The sequence below is a fragment of the Notothenia rossii genome, assembly GCF_949606895.1.
Source record: "Notothenia rossii genome assembly, chromosome: 5".
Lineage (NCBI taxonomy): Eukaryota > Metazoa > Chordata > Actinopteri > Perciformes > Nototheniidae > Notothenia > Notothenia rossii.
In genome coordinates, this window is record NC_136903.1 from 4,800,786 (window position 1) to 4,823,907 (window position 23,122).

General features: G+C 38.9%; 1 protein-coding gene across 1 annotated transcript; it reads right to left on the minus strand.

Moving 5' to 3' along the window:
• Window positions 1–2,389: 2,389 nt before the first annotated feature.
• Window positions 2,390–18,695, minus strand: LOC307041254 (uncharacterized protein). Its single transcript, XM_079684563.1, has 3 exons — window positions 17,520–18,695; window positions 12,599–14,248; window positions 2,390–5,661 (listed from the first exon to the last, which is right to left on the minus strand). Exons 2-3 carry the CDS (start codon window positions 14,239–14,241, stop codon window positions 4,017–4,019), a joined length of 3,288 nt encoding a protein of 1,095 aa, XP_079540689.1. The 5' UTR covers window positions 14,242–14,248; window positions 17,520–18,695; the 3' UTR covers window positions 2,390–4,016.
• Window positions 18,696–23,122: the final 4,427 nt, after the last annotated feature.

Consider the following 23,122-nt stretch of genomic DNA (forward strand, 5'->3'; position numbering starts at 1 on the left):
ATCTCAGTCCAAAACACTCAAAATAATTACTATCATCCAATATTGTTTTAACTACATCCTAACTTATTATGCATTCATAACCGTAACATCCTGTTGTCATTTAATGTTATGTTTCTTTTCTTTTCACTATATCTGTAAAGCGTCTTTGAGCACCTGTAAAAGCGCTAACAAAATAAATCTATTATTATTATTATTATTATTATTATGGCCCAAAACACATTACTGATGTGTTCAGGTCCTAGGCTCTGGAATTCCCTCCCCTAAGATCTTCGTGACTCTGAGCCCCTCACAGTCTTTCAGTCCCGCCTCAAAACACATATTTTCAACTCTGTCTACCCATAAGCCCCGCCCCCCCCTCTCAATCAACTTCCTCTTGACTGCCTTTTTTTGTTGATCTGATTTTACTATATTTATTTGTTTGCCTGTCCTTGTTTGTCTACCCTCCCTCATACTGTAAAGCGTCTTTGAGTTGTGAAAAGCGCTATATAAATAAAATGCATTATTATTAAGTGATAGTGTTCATATTCTTTGAGAAAAGTCGAGTTCCCGTGGGGAGAGGGGGCCAGAGGGAGGGGAGACCAGGTGCATTTTGCGAAAAAGTATTGTTACAGTGGATGAAGGGGTGGGGAGTCTAAAGTCAAAGATGGATCTTGATTGGGCCAAATTTGACCCCGGGTGACCCACAACAATTCTGCTGGGTCTCGCCAGACCCCAACACGAAATTATACACTTAACATTTGTTATCAGTTTTGTAGTGTTTATATTGCTGCTGTGGAGGATATCGTGAAGCCTTGTTCCGATAAAAAGAAATTAGAGCCTAATTATTATTTAATTTGAACTTGAAACTGGTCACGGGAGACCCGAACACAACATAAGGGTTAAAGGCTGAATCACATTTAGTGAGCCTTTGTTATTTGTCTAACCCCATGACCCCAAAGTACATCAGCAGTTTTCACCTGTAGATTATAATAATGTTCAAAGAGAGTCGGTTAAATCAACAGTTCATCTAAAACAATTATAACCTGAAAAAAACAACCCATTCCAAAATGGATTCATGTAAAATAAACACATCCTAGAACATCATGAAACATATCATTAGCACTTTGTGAACAAGCCATTGAACGCTGTAATAATGCGAATGACAAATGCAATAAAAACACCCTGACCAAATTGTAAGAATATCAGACAAAAAGTGTAGCACCGGCCCACATAGCCTACAGCACCGGCCCACCGGGGAAACTCCCGTTATTCCCAATGGCCAGTCCGCCCCTGCGTATAGTACAGCACAAACAACACAAATGATCAATACTTACATATATTTTCACGAGTATTATAATAATTGAAATGCTGTTTCTTCCGGGGTCTTCTGTCCGTGCTCAGCTACCGCAGTTGCACTGTACAATTGCCGCGGAGGACTGGGCTGTCACTCAAAAACTAGTTCCCCTGAAAGTCCCGCCCACCTGGGATGTTTGTGTCAGAATCGAAAACAAAAAATGAAGGAGCGCCAACGAGAAGAGCTGCAGCGAGAGCAACAGTCTGATAATTGAGAAAGAAGAAACAAGAACTGCAAACAAAAACCTATGTTAAAACAAAGAAAAAATACTTATAGTTTACATGATTACACAAATTATTTGTTTGCAACTTAGATTTATTTTTTAAATACATTTTGATTGAATATGTTTTTTTTTTCTTAAACTCTTAGCTTTGCTTGATTCTGAGAAAGATTTGCTTTCTCTTAATGACACAAAACGAATTCCATACTCATTAGGCGTAGGTTTTTTCTCAGCTGACAACATTTCCTTGTTCACTGTAGATAATATATTTGTATAAAGAGGGTAAAGTGCAGTGTGAGGAACATGAAGCTGTAACACTGACAGGTGATGGATACAAATCTCCTCATGTTAATACACTTTTATTTCTTGTTATTGATTGTAAGAGGCAGAGTCTTTGATTGACAGTTGACAAAGTTGACAGTGGAGCAATCAAGTGTGTACCTGCTGCGATATAAATGTGGGAGAGGAGGTGACATGACCGGATCAGGTGAGTGTGTGGACGCCAAACCAGGTAGACAAGTCTTTTCACTGCACATGTATTCAGCACAGAGACTTTGACCTTAATATACTATTGTTAAATTGGCATCAAGAATGAACTTTGATGCAAATAAGGTCCAAAGAAATTAAAGTGTTATTAAGATTACAGGTTTGTATTCCTGGCATATATTAAAGTGTGACTAATCTCCTTTGAAATTTTCTGTTAATTTCTCATTTTTCCCGCAAAAAAATGAAGGTCCTTTGAAACTTTTTGTAGCAACTAAACTCCCAATAAAAGAAGTCGCTATACGCTCAGTTGGGCTCATTGCTGTGACACATTCAAAAGAAAGAATCTGTGCTGAAGTTGAATAATGTTTAATAAAGAAATAAAACCAACTATAACTGAAGATGGAACATACAGTCAACAGAAGATATCATAGCCAAATTACCCCTACTTCTTTCCACCAACCCTGACATACAAGTGACCTAAATACCATGAACCACACCCATGTGAAGTTATAAGAACAAACATTAACACAATATAATCCATTTGATAGATATATATTTTGGTGAATGAGACTGGTGTTTAAAATATGTTAATTTTGATAATTAATTAGATATTTTAAGTCTCTCTTTTGTGTCAATAAATATGAGCCAGTGAAGCAGGATATGACATGCCCATCCTTCTATACATCTACTTGTTGGTGTTTTAACAAACAGATGATTCAGTCGGTCCGATTCATCGTTTTGACTAAAATAATACAGAAATCCATGAAACCCAACATTGACAATTGCATGCTGAATTACCACATTGTCTATACGTTTACATCACATTTTGTCAGTAATATATATTTTGTAATAAACCAAGAAGAATCAGCAGTGATTTAACAAATGGTTATTTATTCAAATAAATTGGACCGATGATCTAAAAAATGGCTAACTAACACCAAAACAATTCTTAAATGCATATATTTAAATTATAGATCTATTTAATGATAATCCTACATAAAAATGAAACCTATGATCCCAGTTCAAGAAAATATCATCTCTTAAACACCATAATAATGTTAAGGAAACTGCTATGAAACACCCTAATGATACTCTTCATAGGCAAACAAACACCACATTGATGCATCAAATGCTGTATGAATAAACATACAACATGCAATGAATCGGTAAACTACACTGTTCCTTTCAATTACAATGATTGACATCTCTGTCAAATTAATACATTAAAACATCTAAAGAAAAAGCAGATTGTTAAACATTATTTAACATTAACAGTGTTTAAAGGGCCCATGTCATGCTTTTCCGGTTATTACCCGTCCCATTGCGTGTTATGAACATTTTTCTGGGTTCTGTGACGTGTGAACCCCCAAATTAACAACAAATGACCGGATTGGCCCAAATGGACCAATCAGCGGAGCACCTCACACACCAGGATCCCTTGGCTAACTAACAGGGAGTCCCATTGACTTGCATAGAGCTCCCTGAACGCTGGTAATAGACGAGTTGGGATGGTGGAGAAATGCTCTCCGCAGACCCATTCTCACAGCGCTATAAACCTTTCTCTTACTCAATATCAAGCCACACTTATTGTTTTTACTTCGGCTGTGAGTGTTTGTGTGTGCTCAGGATGAGTTTAGCTTGTTCTCGCTGTATCGCCGACCCGGAAACCTGTCCGCTCCTCGCAGCAGTGGAGGGGGAGGGGCAGGAGCTCCAACAAGCCGTTTAGGACAGAGAGTGAATACACATACGATACAGAGATGCTGTATGAGAAACCAATGTGAGTTTGGAAAATTGAACAATATAAATCCATTCTAGTAGACCTCAACAATGGAATTATGATCAGTAGAAATGGCCATGACATGGGACCTTTAAGGCAGGTAATGCAGCCATTAGAATGAACTGGGCATTGGATGATATTCTGTAAATTATAGAAGTAAGTAGCACATCAGAGAAGAACTAAAACATCAAATGGTTGTTCTACTCAGTGTGATTGACAGGACAGATGATCAGAGGGGTAGAATTTTTACCACCATCATTAAGATAGGGACCAAATAATGGGTAGAGTTTCTCTTTGAAGCAGCAGCCAGTGAAGGAGTAGATCAGAACTCCAGCACCAACATCATAAAAGGAGACCAGACCCTCCTCATAATCCACAAACACCCCCACCTTCTCAGGCTGGGACTTCAGAGAGAGAAGGACTGGAGGACCAGCAAGAGCCATGTACTGATTTTCATTCCACAACCATATCGCCCAGTAACCATCCTGAGGAGACGGTGTGATCGGTCCCTTCCTGTTGATCGACTCTCTGGCCACTCCTAAATACCAAACAGTCTTCCCTTTAACCTGAACCTCGTAATAAAATCTTCCTGAAGAGAAACTCTGCTTTGCTAAGACACTAGGAAAAGTATCAAATCTCTCTGGATTCTTTGGGAGATTCTTCTTCACATCATCATCTTTCACTTGTTTTCCATCATCAGACAGGATGAGTCTGGGATATGCTGTATCAGGATCAAGAGTCACCTCCACCTCATACTGCTGGACCCTCTTCAGCTCGAGCAGCTTCTTCATCTGTTTCCTGAGCGTCTCCTCCAGCTGAGTCACAGCTCTCCTCACAGTCCCCTCATATGAAGGTGGACGGACCCTGACTTCTGTCCAGTTCTTGGTGGGTGGAGCAGCGTTCAGGGACGTGAAGCTTTGGAGGAGGTGGAGCTGGTCTTCAGAGCGTGAGAGCTGCTCCACCTCAGAGCTTCTCTTCTTCAGCTCAGAGACTTCCTGTTCCAGCTCTTTGATGAAGCCTTCAGCCTGTTCCTCTGTCTCTCTCTGCTTCTCTTTGATGGTGTCGATGAGCTCGGCCTGGCTTCTCTCAACAGACTCCTTCAGAGCGGTGAAGACCTGAACACCATCTGCTATCTCTCTGTCTGCTCCTTCCTTACTGAGATCCACTGAGCGACTCATCTCCTTTATCTTCAGTCGTCTCTTCTGGATCATCTGCTGGATTTCAGCCTCTGTCTTCCCCAGCTCAGCCTTCTTTCCTTCATATTCTTCTTTCAGAGGAACTACATCATGTGTCTTGTGGTCTAAAACAGTGCAGAGCATGCAGACACACACCTGGTCGGTCTGACAGAACAGCTCCAGCAGTTTATCGTGCTTCACACACATCCTGCTTTCCAGGTTCTCCACAGGGTCGATCAGCTGATGTTTCTTCAGGCCTGCTCTTGTCAGGTGAGACTCCAGGTGAGTCTCACAGTAGGACTCCAGACACACCAGGCAGGACTTCAGGGCCTTCAGTCTGGTTCCAGTGCAGACGTCACAGGGAACTTCTCCTGGTTTGACAACGTGTTGCTCTGAGCTGCTGCTGCTGGCTTTCTGTTGAGCTGACTGTCTGAACTGAGCCGCCATCTCAGAGATGAACGTGTTGACCAGCAGCTCAGGCTTTATGTTGAAAACCTCTTTGCAGTTGGGACACTGATAGGGGACTTTAGTGTCCCAGTGTTGAGAGATGCAGGCTTTACAGAAGTTGTGTCCACATGGTGTGCTGACTGGATCAGTGAACACATCTAGACAGATGGAGCACAGCAACTGATCTTCAGTCAGCAGACAGCTGGCAGCAGACATGTCTACACTGTATACAAATGTTGGAAAAAACATTAAATAAAGTTTTAATTGTTTGTTTAAAAATAATTTAACTATTAATCGACCTGAATTACGTACAAATAGAAACTGAGTGAAGAGGAGCCCGATGTGCAGTTCAGTGTTAGTTATTGGAAATCACCAAGCCAAAAAAATAAGTGATAACATGGAGATGTTTTTCACAACATTAATAGATGAAAACAATATGATATTATATTGTTGAGCCTTAATATAATTATTAATAAATTAACAATGATTAAAGGTGGGGTAGGTAAGTTTGAGAAACCGGCTTGAGATACACTTGTTGTTATATTCCATGGAATGCTCTTAACGTCCCGATAGCAATGAATATCTGAAGTGCTTTGACAAAAAATCCATCACAAAAGGTGCATGTATTCAGGTACTGTACTTGAGTTTCTTTTATATTTTGTATTTATATCTCTCCACCAAAACTACAGCTGGACCTAATTCACTTTCAATCCAATACATTCATTGTTGATAGTTAGTTTGTTACTTTGCAGATATTACAAAAATAAAATAAGCAACAAAATTATGATTTAATAAACCTCAGGGTAATTTACCAAGCAGTACAATAACATGTTCTACACATTGATCCATCAATAATTATAATCCAATTATATAATATATTTAACTTTTTTAAAAGGATGTTTACATTTTTTTCCTTGTAAATGTCCACATTGTGGTATTTTACTTCAATAAATGATCAGAGTACTTCTTACCCTGCTAGTAAATACTGTAGTCTGAGGTATTGATGTAAATGTATCCTCATAGTTATCACTAATTCCACCCTCCATACATCATTGTACTTTTAATTTGTAACTAACTTTAATCAAATTCAGTTTATCATTGCTCAGTTTGGTGTGCGTCTCTTCTGTTGGAGCCAACGAACCGTTTGTCACTATGGTAACCAGCCTTTAACTGCATCGCCCTATACAAACATGTTGGGGAACAAGTCCGACTGGTCTGCAGTGTAGCGTGTTGTCATTCTTCTTTGAACACCAACAAGACCGCTAACACCATATTTCAACAATCACACTCCCTGTCATTGACATAATTAATAGATAGTTTAGCTTCTCACCATCATTTGCTATAGCCAACTGATGTTAACGATCGTGACTGAAAGGCTGCCTGCCAAACGTAAACATTCAGCCACGTGACATTCAGCCAAACTCTCGCGAGAGTTTTACACAAGACGGATCCTTTCAAGCCATAACCCTGAGGCTTTGAGTTCGTACAGGAAACAGGACTTAAAGTTAGCCTAAGCTAATGCTAGCTGTGACTTTACCCTGTCTAAACTTCACTAGCCAGAGTTTAGTCACTGGGTTTGGTTTTAAACCTGCTTTGTACTCAAGTCTAAATGTAAACGTTTTGATCTTAAAAGACACATTTATATGGCCTAATATTCACTATATGTCTACAGACGTACCAGCCTCAGATTCTGATTAAACTAGTTAGTGATTGTGTCTGTAGTTTACTCACCAGTGTTTGGCAGAGATCCTGCTGTGTTGTTGAGAGAAAGCTGCTGGATTCAGTCGAGTGTTTCCTTGGAGAGAAACAGAGAGACTTGTCAAGACTGCAGCTCTGCTTAACCTTTACCTTTCAATTCAGTGAAGTTGAAGCTCTCCTATCAGTGTTGCTCCACCTCTCACTGGACCGTTGCCAAGAGGGAGTGGAGGAAATTCAGATTATTCATTTAAGTAAAATGACTAATACAACACTGTGAAAGATACTATAGTACAAGTAAAAGCATTCAAAACCGTCCTGCAGTTAAAGTATGAATGTTTCATCAGTTAAATACAGTACGATCAGCAAAATGCACTTTATCTAATCTAAAGTCATTATCTAGCAGTAAATCGTCCGTCAATGCTCTACCGTTGCAATCTGAAAAGTACCTAAAGCTGTCAGTCAAATAGAGTAGAACTATATGGTTGTATAATCATATTAAAAAGTACAAGTAACTCAAATTGATAAGTACAGCACTTCAGAAACCTTGTTACATTAATTCCACCAAAGAACAATACTCAACTAAGAGTAAAAGTTCTGTATTCAAATTGCATTGCAATAAAACAATATAAAATAAGAGCATTTCCTACTTTGCAGTTAATATATATGTATCAAATATACAAAGTTTAAGTTCAGTGTAGGAAAATCAAGCAGTAACAATGAAAGTTTGTGAATATAAATCTCCTGATATGAATATATGCTCTTTCTGTGTGTGTTTTGATCACTCATAAGTAGCAGAGTTTTTGATTCCCAGGTTGTTCCTCACATGACCAACTTTGGGATCATAAATATGTTCTCCTTCTTTGTCTACAATCCATCCCATGTGACCTGAACACAGCATTAGCCTGTTAGCATTATCTTAGCTACAGAGTTCAGGGGTTCCCAGCTTCTTGACAACCTCACAACTTATCCAGTTACAAACAACATAAAGACAAATGCATTGTCAAATCAATCTTTTTTTCTTCACCTTGTTCAAACTATAAAAACACTCTGTAGTTGAAGAAAGATGGATGAGGCACAACTTCGTTTTCTCCTTTAGTGTTAAATTACTGAACCTCATATTAATTATGATCAGGATTTATCTATGTTAAACGTTGATGTCAGATAATTGTATGAATGAATCCTTAATTTACCTTTTTAAACATTGTTGAGTTGGTTTTCCTATCTCAACGTATGCCTTTACTCTTAAATGTTTTCGAGGTTGCATTCTTTTAGAAAGTTGATTAATTTGATAGCATTTAAGGAAAAGAGACAAAACATTAATGTACTGCCATTATTAACAATTGCACGAAAGCTGTTACCGTTCATGGTGTTCGCAGGTCATTTTTTACCCATGATTGATCTCAGTCCAAAACACTCAAAATAATGACTATCATCCAATATTGTTTTAACTACATCATAACTAACTTATTATGCATTCATAACCGTAACATCCTGTTGTCATTTAATGTTATGTTTCTTTTCTTTTCACTATATCTGGAAAGCGTCTTTGAGCACCTGTAAAAGCGCTAACAAAATACATCTATTATTATTATTATTATTATTATTATTATTATTATGGCCCAAAACACATTACTGATGTGTTCAGGTCCTAGGCTCTGGAATTCCCTCCCCTAAGATTTTCGTGACTCTGAGCCCCTCACAGTCTTTCAGTCCCGCCTCAAAACACATATTTTCAACTCTGTCTACCCATAAGCCCCGCCCCCCCCTCTCAATCAACTTCCTCTTGACTGCCTTTTTTTGTTGATCTTATTTTACTATATTTATTTGTTTGCCTGTCCTTGTTTGTCTACCCTCCCTCATACTGTAAAGCGTCTTTGAGTTGTGAAAAGCGCTATATAAATAAAATGCATTATTATTAATTGATAGTGTTCATATTCTTTGAGAAAAGTCGAGTTCCCGTGGGGAGAGGGGGCCAGAGGGAGGGGAGACCAGGTGCATTTTGCGAAAAATTATTGTTACAGTGGATGAAGGGGTGGGGAGTCTAAAGTCAAAGATGGATCTTGATTGGGCCAAATTTGACCCCGGGTGACCCACAACAATTCTGCTGGGTCTCGCCAGACCCCAACACGAAATTATACACTTTTTTTTTTTTTAGAGACCTTCAGACTTGGCAAAAAACATTTTTATCAGTTTTGTAGTGTTTATATTGCTGCTGTGGAGGATATCATGAAGCCTTGTTCCGATAAAAAGAAATTAGAGCCTAATTATTATTTAATTTGAACTTGAAACTGGTCACGGGAGACCCGAACACAACATAAGGGTTAAAGGCTGAATCACATTTAGTGAGCCTTTGTTATTTGTCTAACCCCATGACCCCAAAGTACATCAGCAGTTTTCACCTGTAGATTTTAATAATGTTCAAAGAGAGTCGGTTAAATCAACAGTTCATCTAAAAGAATTATAACCTGAAAAAAACAACCCATTCCTAAATGGATTCATGTAAAATAAACACATCCTAGAACATCATGAAACATATCATTAGAACTTTGTGAACAAGCCATTGAACGCTGTAATAATGCGAATGACAAATGCAATAAAAACACCCTGACCAAACTGTAAGAATATCAGACAAAAAGTGTAGCACCGGCCCACATAGCCTACAGCACCGGCCCACCGGGGAAACTCCCGTTATTCCCAATGGCCAGTCCGCCCCTGCGTATAGTACAGCACAAACAACACAAATGATCAATACTTACATATATTTTCACGAGTATTATAATAATTGAAATGCTGTTTCTTCCGGGGTCTTCTGTCCGTGCTCAGCTACCGCAGTTGCACTGTACAATTGCCGCGGAGGACTGGGCTGTCACTCAAAAACTAGTTCCCCTGAAAGTCCCGCCCACCTGGGATGTTTGTGTCAGAATCGAAAGCAAAAAATGAAGGAGCGCCAACGAGAAGAGCTGCAGCGAGAGCAAAAGTCTGATAATTGAGAAACAAGAAACAAGAACTGCAAACAAAAACCTATGTTAAAACAAAGAAAAAATACTTATAGTTTACATGATTACACAAATTATTTGTTTGCAACTTAGTTTTATTTTTTAAATAAATTTTGATTGAATATGTTTTTTTTCTCTTAAACTCTTAGCTTTGCTTGATTCTGAGAAAGATTTGCTTTCTCTTAATGACACAAAACGAATTCCATACTCATTAGGCGTAGGTTTATTCTCAGCTGACAACATTTCCTTGTTCACTGTAGATAATATATTTGTATAAAGAGGGTAAAGTGCAGTGTGAGGAACATGAAGCTGTAACACTGACAGGTGATGGATACAAATCTCCTCATGTTAATACACTTTTATTTCTTGTTATTGATTGTAAGAGGCAGAGTCTTTGATTGACAGTTGACAAAGTTGACAGTGGAGCCATCAAGTGTGGACCTGCTGCGATATAAATGTGGGAGAGGAGGTGACATGACTGGATCAGGTGAGTGTGTGGACGCCAAACCAGGTAGACAAGTCTTTTCACTGCACATGTATTCAGCACAGAGACTTTGACCTTAATATACTATTGTTAAATTGGCATCAAGAATGAACTTTGATGCAAATAAGGTCCAAAGAAATTAAAGTGTTATTAAGATTACAGGTTTGTATTCCTGGCATATATTAAAGTGTGACTAATCTCCTTTGAAATTTTCTGTTAATTTCTCATTTTTCCCGCAAAAAAATGAAGGTCCTTTGAAACTTTTTGTAGCAACTAAACTCCCAATAAAAGAAGTCGCTATACGCTCAGTTGGGCTCATTGCTGTGACACATTCAAAAGAAAGAATCTGTGCTGAAGTTGAATAATGTTTAATAAAGAAATAAAACCAACTATAACTGAAGATGGAACATACAGTCAACAGAAGATATCATAGCCAAATTACCCCTACTTCTTTCCACCAACCCTGACATACAAGTGAACTAAATACCATGAACCACACCCATGTGAAGTTATAAGAACAAACATTAACACAATATAATCCATTTGATAGATATATATTTTGGTGAATGAGACTGGTGTTTAAAATATGTTAATTTTGATAATTAATTAGATATTTTAAGTCTCTCTTTTGTGTCAATAAATATGATCCAGTGAAGCAGGATATGACATGCCCATCCTTCTATACATCTACTTGTTGGTGTTTTAACAAACAGATGATTCAGTCGGTCCGATTCATCGTTTTGACTAAAATAATACAGAAATCCATGAAACCCAACATTGACAATTGCATGCTGAATTACCACATTGTCTATACGTTTACATCACATTTTGTCAGTAATATATATTTTGTAATAAACCAAGAAGAATCAGCAGTGATTTAACAAATGGTTATTTATTCAAATAAATTGGACCGATGATCTAAAAAATGGCTAACTAACACCAAAACAATTCTTAAATGCATATATTTAAATTATAGATCTATTTAATGATAATCCTACATAAAAATGAAACCTATGATCCCAGCTCAAGAAAATATCATCTCTTAAACACCATAATAATGTTAAGGAAACTGGTATGAAACACCCTAATGATACTCTTCATAGGCAAACAAACACCACATTGATGCATCAAATGCTGTATGAATAAACATACAACATGCAATGAATCGGTAAACTACACTGTTCCTTTCAATTACAATGATTGACATCTCTGTCAAATTAATACATTAAAACATCTAAGAAAAAGCAGATTGTTAAACATTATTTAACATTAACAGTGTTTAAAGGGCCCATGTCATGCTTTTCCGGTTATTACCCGTCCCATTGCGTGTTATGAACATTTTTCTGGGTTCTGTGACGTGTGAACACCCAAATCAACAACAAATGACCAGATTGGCCCAAATGGACCAATCAGCGGAGCACCTCACTCACCAGGACCCCTTGGCTAACTAACAGGGAGTCCCATTGACTTGCATAGAGCTCCCTGAACGCTGGTAATAGACGAGTTGGGATGGTGGAGAAATGCTCTCCGTAGACCCATTCTCACAGCGCTATAAACCTTTCTCTTACTCAATATCAAGCCACACTTATTGTTTTTACTTCGGCTGTGAGTGTTTGTGTGTGCTCAGGATGAGTTTAGCTTGTTCTCGCTGTATCGCCGACCCGGAAACCTGTCCGCTCCTCGCAGCAGTGGAGGGGGAGGGGCAGGAGCTCCAACAAGCCGTTTAGGACAGAGAGTGAATACACATACTATACAGAGATGCTGTATGAGAAACCAATGTGAGTTTGGAAAATTGAACAATATAAATCCATTCTAGTAGACCTCAACAATGGAATTATGATCAGTAGAAATGGCCATGACATGGGACCTTTAAGGCAGGTAATGCAGCCATTAGAATGAACTGGGCATTGGATGATATTCTGTAAATTATAGAAGTAAGTAGCACATCAGAGAAGAACTAAAACATCAAATGGTTGTTCTACTCGGTGTGATTGACAGGAGAGATGATCAGAGGGGTAGAGTTTTTACCACTATATTTAAGATAGGGACTAAAGTATGGGTAGAGTTTCTCTTTGAAGCAGCAGCCAGTGAAGGAGTAGATCAGAGCTGCAGCATCAACATCATAAAAGGAGACCAGACCCTCCTCATAATCCACAAACACCCCCACCTTCTCAGGCTGAGACTTCAGAGAGAGACGGACTGGAGGACCAGCACAAGCTATGTACTGATTTTCATTCCACAACCATATCGCCCAGTAACCATCCTGAGGAGACGGTGTGATCTGTCCCTTCCTGTTGATCAACTCTCTGGCCACTCCTAAAAACCAAACAGTCTTCCCTTTAACCTGAACCTCGTAATAAAATCTACCTGAAGAGAAACTCTGCTTTGCTAAGACATAAGGACAATAATCAAATCTCTCTGGATTGTCTGGGAGATTCTTCTTCACATCACCATATTTCACTTGTTTTCCATCATCAGACAGGATGAGTTGGGGATGTGCTGTATCAGGATCAAGAGTCACCTCCACCTCAGACTGCTGGACCCTCTTCAGCTCCACCTCAGAGAGCAGCTTCTTCATCTGTTTCCTGAGAGTCTCCTCCAGCTGAGTCACAGCTCTCCTCACAGTCCCCTCATATGAAGGTGGACGGACCCTGACTTCTGTCCAGTTCTTGGTGGGTGGAGCAGCGTTCAGGGACGTGAAGCTTTGGAGGAGGTGGAGCTGGTCTTCAGAGCGTGAGAGCTGCTCCACCTCAGAGCTTCTCTTCTTCAGCTCAGAGACTTCCTGTTCCAGCTCTTTGATGAAGCCTTCAGCCTGTTCCTCTGTCTCTCTCTGCTTCTCTTTGATGGTGTCCATGAGCTCGGCCTGGCTTCTCTCAACAGACTCCTTCAGAGCGGTGAAGACCTGAACACCATCTGCTATCTCTCTGTCTGCTCCTTCCTTACTGAGCTCCACTGAGCGATTCATCTCCTGAATCTTCAGTCGTCTCTTCTGGATCATCTGCTGGATTTCAGCCTCTGTCTTCCCCAGCTCAGCCTTCTTTCCTTCATATTCTTCTTTCAGAGGAACTACATCATGTGTCTTGTGGTCTAAAACAGTGCAGAGCATGCAGACACACACCTGGTCGGTCTGACAGAACAGCTCCAGCAGTTTATCGTGCTTCACACACATCCTGCTTTCCAGGTTCTCCTCAGGGTCGATCAGCTGATGTTTCTTCAGGCCTGCTCTTGTCAGATGAGGCTCCAGGTGAGTCTCACAGTAGGACTCCAGACACACCAGGCAGGACTTCAGGGCCTTCAGTCTGGTTCCAGTGCAGGCGTCACAGGGAACTTCTCCTGGTTTGACAACGTGTTGCTCTGAGCTGCTGCTGCTGGCTTTCTGTTGAGCTGACTGTCTGAACTGAGCAGCCATCTCAGAGATGAAAGTGTTGACCAGCAGCTCAGGCTTTATGTTGAACACCTTTTTACAGTTGGGACACTGACTCGGGACATTTCTATCCCAGTGTTCAGAGATGCAGGCTTTACAGAAGTTGTGTCCACATCGTATGGTGACTGGATCAGTGAACACATCCAGACAGATGGAGCACAGAAACTGATCTTCAGTCAGCAGACAGCTGGCAGCAGACATGTCTACTCTGTTGGAAAAAACCTTAAAGGTCACCAATTATGCAAAATCCACTTGTTCATGTCTTTTCTACATCAACATGTGTCCCCTCTTCTTCATGTCTTTTCTACATCAACATGTGTCCCCTCTTCCTCACGTCTCTTCTACATCAACATGTGTCCCCTCTTCTTCATGTCTCTTCTACATCAACATGTGTCCCCTCTTCTTCATGTCTTTTCTACATCAACATGTGTCCCCTCTTCTTCATTTCTTTTCTACATCAACATGTGTCCCCTCTTCTTCATGTCTTTTCTACATCAACATGTGTCCCCTCTTCCTCACGTCTTTTCTACATCAACATGTGTCCCCTCTTCTTCATGTCTCTTCTACATCAACATGTGTCCCCTCTTCTTCATGTCTCTTCTACATCAACATGTGTCCCCTCTTCTTCATGTCTCTTCTACATCAACATGTGTCCCCTCTTCTTCATGTCTTTTCTACATCAACATGTGTCCCCTCTTCCTCACGTCTCTTCTACATCAACATGTGTCCCCTCTTCTTCATGTCTCTTCTACATCAACATGTGTCCCCTCTTCTCCATGTCTCTTCTACATCAACATGTGTCCCCTCTTCTTTATGTCTCTTCTACATCAACATGTGTCCCCTCTTCTTCATGTCTCTTCTACATCAACATGTGTCTCCTCTTCTCCATGTCTCTTCTACATCAACATGTGTCCCCTCTTCTCCATGTCTCTTCTACATCAACATGTGTCCCCTCTGTGTAAAGAGGCTCTGAAAGTTTCTAAAAGATTCTCTCTCTTTTTGTCCTGATCCATTTCTATAGAAACCTGTCTGAAAATTAGCTGATCAGATTTTGGCCACTTTATGACGTCATAACGATTTTTTGCCTTGAGTAACCATTAGCCAATCACCAACCAATTTAAATGTAATTATCCATAAATAATTATAATCCAATTGTATAATACATTTTACTTTTTAAAAAGAATATTCTTTACATTTTTTTACTTTTTATTGTAAATGTCCACATTGTGGTATTTTAATTCAATAAATGATCAGAGTACTTCTTACCCTGCTAGTAAATACTGAAGTCTGAGGTATTGATGTAAATGTATCCTCATAGTTATCACTAATTCCATCCTCCATACATCATTGTACTTTTAATTTGTAACTAACTTTAATCAAATTCAGTTTATCATTGCTCAGTTTGGTGTGCGTCTCTTCTGTTGGAGCCAACAAGCCGTTTGTCACTATGGTAACCAGCATTTAACTGCATCGCCCTATAAAAACATGTTGGGGAACAAGTCCGACTGGTCCGCAGTGTAGCGTGTTGTCATTCTTCTTTGAACAACAACAAGACCGCTAACACCCTATTTCAACATTCACACTCCCTGTCATTGACATAATCAGTGTTGGGCAAGTTACTTCCAAAATGTAATATATTACATATTACTTATTACTCTCTTTTGAAAGTAATAAGTTACATTACAATATTACTGTTTCTGAAATGTAATGAGTTACACTACTTTAGTTACTTTTTAGTTACTTTCACCAAAATAACCGCAAAAGAATAGCTAGGTATTTTAAATGCTAAAATGTAGTTTAGTGCAGCTCATTATGCATCCAGTGAAGGGCAATGTGGTATAGCATAACTGTGTAGGCCCTTATGGCTACTAACAACTTGTATTACACGGCTTAGTTGAATACTCCATTCTGATTGTAAATTCTTAACATGTGACACGTTGTTAATACAGCAGTAAAGACTCCTGTCAAGGACTATAATGAAGGTTAACATATTGTAAATCAAGGCAAATATTATTTAAACCATGCTCATGGTTTGAAATGGCAAACATTGAAAGGAAAAAGTATTAATAAAACCATGTAGCCTACTACATCATCACCTTGGTCCCATCATATACGCTGGGAAGAGAATATTTACTGTGCTTGAAAACTGGTATCACATCATCATGTGAGGTTGACTTTGTGACCTGGAGAACATTTCAGCTGCAACATCAGCTCGTTGATAATAAGCTTGGGATATGAGATATTTTTGTAGCCATTCGTGGTGAAGGCATCTGTGCTATTGTATGCATTATTTTTGACCCAACATTTCTACAGGCATGTCAGAATATGGTACTATTTTCACATGAATATTCTAGCCATTGTCTATTTTTATACCACAAGCTGCAAAATGACCGCCTTACCCCACTGTACAGGCGGGTAGTTGTTTAGATATACCTGGCACGTGCGGGCCGCAGAGGGGCGGCGTAGTTTCGGGCGACGAAGACCGCTGCTCCGGGGCTGGCGAGTCAGGCGGGAGTAAGCTAGTGTCCACAACGGAGGGTTGTTGCTACTGTCTGCAGTAGATGGAGTGTTGCTGGCGTTTAGTGATGGTTGCTTTAACCATTTTCGTAAAAATGATTATCCACACATCAGATGTGTGTCACTGCTGTGGAAGCACTTTGGAAATGATGCACGCGCAGCGGAGCAGGTCACGCGCACCTGACACAATTTGTTGTTTGTATTTTTCGCTACGTTCTCTTTTTTGAATGGTTGCATAACGTTCAACTTCCCCGAAGATCTCGACGCGAAGCCTGAGGGGTAAACACCAGGTTTACTAATCTACCCACACAATTTGTCCGGTGTCGGAATGTCTCGCTATGTTAGTACATTCTTAAAAAACAAAACACCATTTAATTTCGGGTTAAAATGTGTTGTAACTGCGTTACTAAGCATTGTAACGGGTAATATATTACCCACATTTCATTAGTAATGCGTTACATTACTTCGTTACAGCAAAAAGTAATATATTACTGTAACTGCGTTACTTTTGTAACGCGTTACACCCAACATTGGACATAATTAATAGATCGTTTAGCTTCTCACCATCATTTGCTGTGGCCAACTGATGTTAACGATCGTAACTGAAAGGCTGCCTGCCAAAGGTAAACATTCAGCCACGTGACATTCAGCCAAACTCTCGCGAGAGTTTTACACTAGACGGATCCTTTCTAGCCATAACCCTGAGGCTTTGAGTTCGTACAGGAAACAGGACTTGAAGTTGGCCTAAGCTAATGCTAGCTGTGACATTACCCTGTCTAAACTTCAGCCAGAGTTTAGTCACTGGGTTTGGTTTTAAACCTGCTTTGTACTCAAGTCTAAATGTAAACGTTTTGATCTTAAAAGACACATTTATATGGCCTAATATTCACTATATGTCTACAGACTAACCAGCCTCAGATTCTGATTAAACTAGTTAGTGATTGTGTCTGTAGTTTACTCACCAGTGTTTGGCAGAGATCCTGCTGTGTTGTTGAGAGAAAGCTGCTGGATTCAGTCGAGTGTTTCCTTGGAGAGAAACAGAGAGACTTGTCAAGACTGCAGCTCTGCTTTACCTTTACCTTTCAATTCAGTGAAGTTGAAGCTCTCCTATCAGTGTTGCTCCACCTCTCACTGGACCGTTGCCAAGAGGGAGTGGAGGAAATTCAGATTATTCATTTAAGTAAAATGACTAATACAACACTGTGAAAGATACTATAGTACAAGTAAAAGCATTCAAAACCGTCCTGCAGTTAAAGTATGAATGTTTCATCAGTTAAATACAGTACGATCAGCAGCATGCACTTTATCTAATCTAAAGTGATTATCTAGCAGTAAATCGTCCGTCAATGCTCTACCGTTGCAATCTGAAAAGTACCTAAAGCTGTCAGACCAATAGAGTAGAACTATATGGTTGTATAATCATATTAAAAAGTACAAGTAACTCAAATTGATAAGTACAGCACTTCAGAAACCTTGTTACATTAATTCCACCAAAGAAAAATACTCAATTAAGAGTAAAAGTTCTGCATTCAAATTGCATTGCAATAAAACAATATAAAATAAGAGCATTTTCTACTTTGCAGTTAATATATATGTATCAAATATACAAAGTTTAAGTTCAGTGTAGGAAAATCAAGCAGTAACAATGAAAGTTTGTGAATAGAAATCTCCTGATATGAATATATGCTCTTTCTGTGTGTGTTTTGATCACTCATAAGTAGCAGAGTTTTTGATTCCCAGGTTGTTCCTCACATGACCAACTTTGGGATCATAAATATGTTCTCCTTCTTTGTCTACAATCCATCCCATGTGACCTGAACACAGCATTAGCATTAGCCTGTTAGCATTATCTTAGCTACAGAGTTCAGGGGTTCCCAGCTTCTTGAAAACCTCACAACTTATCCAGTTACAAACAACATAAAGACAAATGCATTGTCAAATCAATCTTTTTTTCTTCACCTGGTTCAAACTATAAAAACACTCTGTAGTTGAAGAAAGATGGATGAGGCACAACTTCGTTTTCTCCTTTAGTGTTAAATTACTGAACCTCATATTAATTATGATCAGGATTTGTCTATGTTAAACGTTGATGTCAAATAATTGTATGAATGAATCCATAATTTACCTTTTTAAACATTGTTGAGTTGGTTTTCCTATCTCAACGTATGCCTTTACTCTTAAATGTTTTCGAGGTTGCATTCTTTTAGAAAGTTGATTAATTTGATAGCAGTTAAGGAAAAGAGACAAAACATTAATGTACTGCCATTATTAACAATTGCACGAAAGCTGTTACCGTTCATGGTGTTCGCAGTTCAATATTTACCCATGATTTATCTCAGTCCAAAACACTCAAAATAATGAGTATCATCCAACATTGTTTTAACTACATCATAACTAACTTATTATGCATTCATAACCGTAACATCCTGTTGTCATTTAATGTTATGTTTCTTTTCTTTTCACTATATCTGTAAAGCGTCTTTGAGCACCTGTAAAAGCGCTAACAAAATAAATCTATTATTATTATTATTATTATTATTATTATTATTATTATTATGGCCCAAAACACATTACACCACATATTGCGCACGTGCATGTGTGTGTTCAGCTCCTGGAATTCCCTCCCCTAAGATCTTCGCGACTCTGACTCCCTCACAGTCTTTCAGTCCCGCCTCAAAACACATATTTTCAATTCTGTCTACCCATAAGCCCCGCCCCCCCCTCTCAATCAACTGCCTCTTTTTTTGTTGATCTTATTTTACTATATTTATTTGTTTGCCTGTCCTTGTTTGTCTACCCTCCCTCATACTGTAAAGCGTCTTTGAGTTGTGAAAAGCGCTATATAAATAAAATGCATTATTATTAAGTGATAGTGTTCATATTCTTTGTAGAAAAGTCGAGTTCCCGTGGGGAGAGGGGGCCAGAGGGAGGGGAGACCAGGTGCATTTTGCGAAAAATTATTGTTACAGTGGATGAAGGGGTGGGGAGTCTAAAGTCAAAGATGGATCTTGATTGGGCCAAATTTGACCCCGGGTGACCCACAACAATTCTGCTGGGTCTCGCCAGACCCCAACACGAAATTATACACTTAACATTTGTTATCAGTTTTGTAGTGTTTATTTAGCTGCTGTGGAGGATATCATGAAGCCTTGTTCCGATAAAAAGAAACTAGAGCCTAATTATTATTTAATTTGAACTTGAAACTGGTCACGGGAGACCCGAACACAACATAAGGGTTAAAGGCTGAATCACATTTAGTGAGCATTTGTTATTTATCTAACCCCATGACCCCAAAGTACATCAGCAGTTTTCACCTGTAGATTATAATAATGTTCAAAGAGAGTCGGTTAAATCAACAGTTCATCTAAAACAATTATAACCTGAAAAAAACAACCCATTCCTAAATGGATTCATGTAAAATAAACACATCCTAGAACATCATGAAACATATCATTAGCACTTTGTGAACAAGCCATTGAACGCTGTAATAATGCGAATGACAAATGCAATAAAACACCCTGACCAAATTGTAAGAATATCAGACAAAAACTGTAGGAGGAGTTTGTTGAAAGATGGCACCAAAAAATGCAAAAAGTGGTCAAAAATAGCATATAAATGTAAAACTGGCCGACTTCCTGTTTGATTTACGATACGCCTCCAAGAGACTTTTCTGGGCGTCTCACCACATGCCTACCAAATTTCAGACTTGATTAAAGCACAACGAGGGGCTGTATCTTAGCAACCTGGTAGAGGGCGCTATAGAGCTGTTTTGCCTGCATTGATAATGAGACCCCTAACATATCAAATGTGTTCACCAATCCTGACAAGTTTGTGAATAATCTCCATAATTTCAGCGTGATAAGGCCCTCAAAAATGCTAATCATTACTTGTAAATTATAATAATACAAAATAAGTTACAGTAATAACAATAGGTCCTCTGCTCTGACCCAGGTTCAAGGCTTTTATTGGTCATACGTACATAGCTACAGCGTAGTTATGACGATGGTCACAAGGCCCTAATGCTACTACTCTGCTTCTTATATTGTTATAAAAGTTATTATGTCTCATATCAAGTGTAAAGATATATTCTGGCAACATTTTTACCGTGCAGGGACAGGTGCTTTGCCAGCTCGCCAAACGTCCATTTTTCGATCACCTGATTGTACTCAGCTGTCACCATGCGTCACAGAGAGAGAGTGCAGAGCAAAGGGCTCATCATCTATTTTTCTAAGAATAACCCTGACCTCCCTCCTCTTCCTCTTTGCCACCGAGCCGCCTGGTTCCCTCGCTGAGTGTCGGTGGCAGCGGCATCCATCACGGGCCGGAGAGGAGCTTCCTGTCGGATTCATCCATCTCTGCCCTCCACCTCTCGAGGGAAGAGAGGCAGGCTGCTGTGACCTGGTACATGGAGGTCACAGGCTCAAACTACTTCAAAATAAAAGTCTTTAAAAGCTTGAAAACTCAGGGATGAACTGGAGGAAATCTTCTGAAAACTCACGACAAACAGCTGAATAGTGAAACACTGACAGTATCCACTCTGCATCATTACATTACATTACATGTCACTTGTTAGACGATTTTATCCAAAGTGACTTACATACTCAATACTGTGGACAATCCCCACAGGAGCAATTTGGGGTGAAGTGTCTCAGGGACACAACGACATGCTGACTACAGTGGGCTTTGAACCTGATTCGAACATCTACGGACAACCCACTACGCCACACGCCTCCCTATTAATAACATTTAGTGTTGTACTTTTACTTGTATTTGAAAGTATGTGTCAGTAGTGGAATGAGGCAAAAGAATATTTAAGTGCTTGAGTTCAAATGTAGTACCTGTTATTTACTTTACTACCATGTAATGCTACTCTATACTTCCACTGCATCTTAAGTGGCGTAGGTAGGCGTGTGGCGCAGTGGGTTGTGTGTTTTGGTGTTGGGATCAGGGAGCACAGGTTCAAACCCCACTGCAGTCAGCATGTCGTTGTGTCCTTGAGACACTTCACCCCAAATTGCTCCTGTGGGGATTGTCCACAGTATTGAGTATGTAAGTCCCTTTGGATAAAAGCGTCTAACAAGTGACATGTAATGTAATGTAATCTTATGAGTGAATATTAAAGAGGCGTTTGGGCTTTTCCCTTCACTGTAGTGTGTTATTTAGGTTTTTGTGCATTTAAATGGTCTCCCTGTGGAGGTTAAAACGTTTGAGTTTTAAGTTAACGACCATTTGAAATCTTAATGGACCAATTCAAACTCATTCGATCAAAGAAAAATGAGTGAAAGGTGAAACAGGAATCATGTTCTCAGAGAAACTCAACACACAGAGAGCATTATCGCCCCCTGCTGTGAAAATAAAGCAACACATCTCTTGGAAAACCTTGAATTTATTTGTCTAATCCTGGAAACATCCTTGAAAAAGTATGGTAAGAAGTTTGTTTTTAGGATGGATTTTAAATTAGCCCTTTTGTAATTACAGTCGTTTTTTTGCATTGGATATGGAAATGATTTTGAAATATGAAATAGGATCAAGCTTCAAGATGAAATCAACCAACTGTATATACAATATGTATATACAGCAGCCACATCAGTAAAATGCAGATTTGACGTTCATCATTCAGTTTTACAATCTAATTATGTCACTTATAATAAAATATCCTTCATACAAGAGGTTTTGCTGCAGTAAATGTACCTAGATATTTCACCTTTTCATTATTATTTTCAGATTTCGAGGTAGTATGTGGGTCATTTGGATTTTTGAATTCATACCCACTACAAAAAAATATTAATTTAACTAGTATTGAAAGTCCTACATTGGATATGTAAATCAGATTAAAAGAAATAGGCTATGTACCATGAAACTTTACTAGTAAACAGTCAGAATTGAGTGTATTACTTTTATACATAACATTATCGTGTATTGGTGTAAAACATGCATTTACTTTTTACTGTGTGACCTCATTTTGAACTATTGAAAAAAAAACTATTTCCAGCAGTGCGTCTTCCTCCAGGATCCGTCAGAGGACGTGATGACGTATAACGACAGACGCTACAAAGTTCTGATGCTTTCAAGTGTTGCATGAAATGTAGGAATTAAAAGGATCTTTACATAAATACAGACAACCAATAGGAAAGAGGGGAGGATAATACTAATTGTATTGAAAATGTTGTTCTCACTTCTCCATTTCAGAATAATATATATGATATGTTTTATTGTACCAGTACATGAGTAAATGTAATTTGTTACTGATGAGACCCATGTTGTTTTTACATGTACTTATTCAAGCAAAAAAAAAAAAAAATGAAGGCACTTACATGAATATTTACATTTGATGCTACTTTGTACGTTTCTGAGGCTAGACATGTTCTAAACTACATTCATTTGACAACAGTTGTTAAATACAAAATGTTTATCAATCAATAAAATACCAGGTATTTTTCAGGATGACGCTTCCCAGAAGTCTCTGAATTTGTTATTGTTCGACTCAAATGGTAAAAAAAAAAAAAGAAGAATATTCTTAACCAGGAGGGACCTTTTTTCTGGGGATCTTCAGCTCAAAGCACAA

Bases quoted from the DNA above. Each gene is read 5' to 3' on its own strand.
- LOC307041254 (XM_079684563.1), bottom strand. From the start codon at position 14,241: ATGTCTGCTGCCAGCTGTCTGCTGACTGAAGATCAGTTTCTGTGCTCC. The intron at 5,662-12,598 runs GTAGAACAACCA...ATTTGTATACAG, and splicing joins TCTCCTGTCAATCACACCGA to TGTAGACATGTCTGCTGCCA.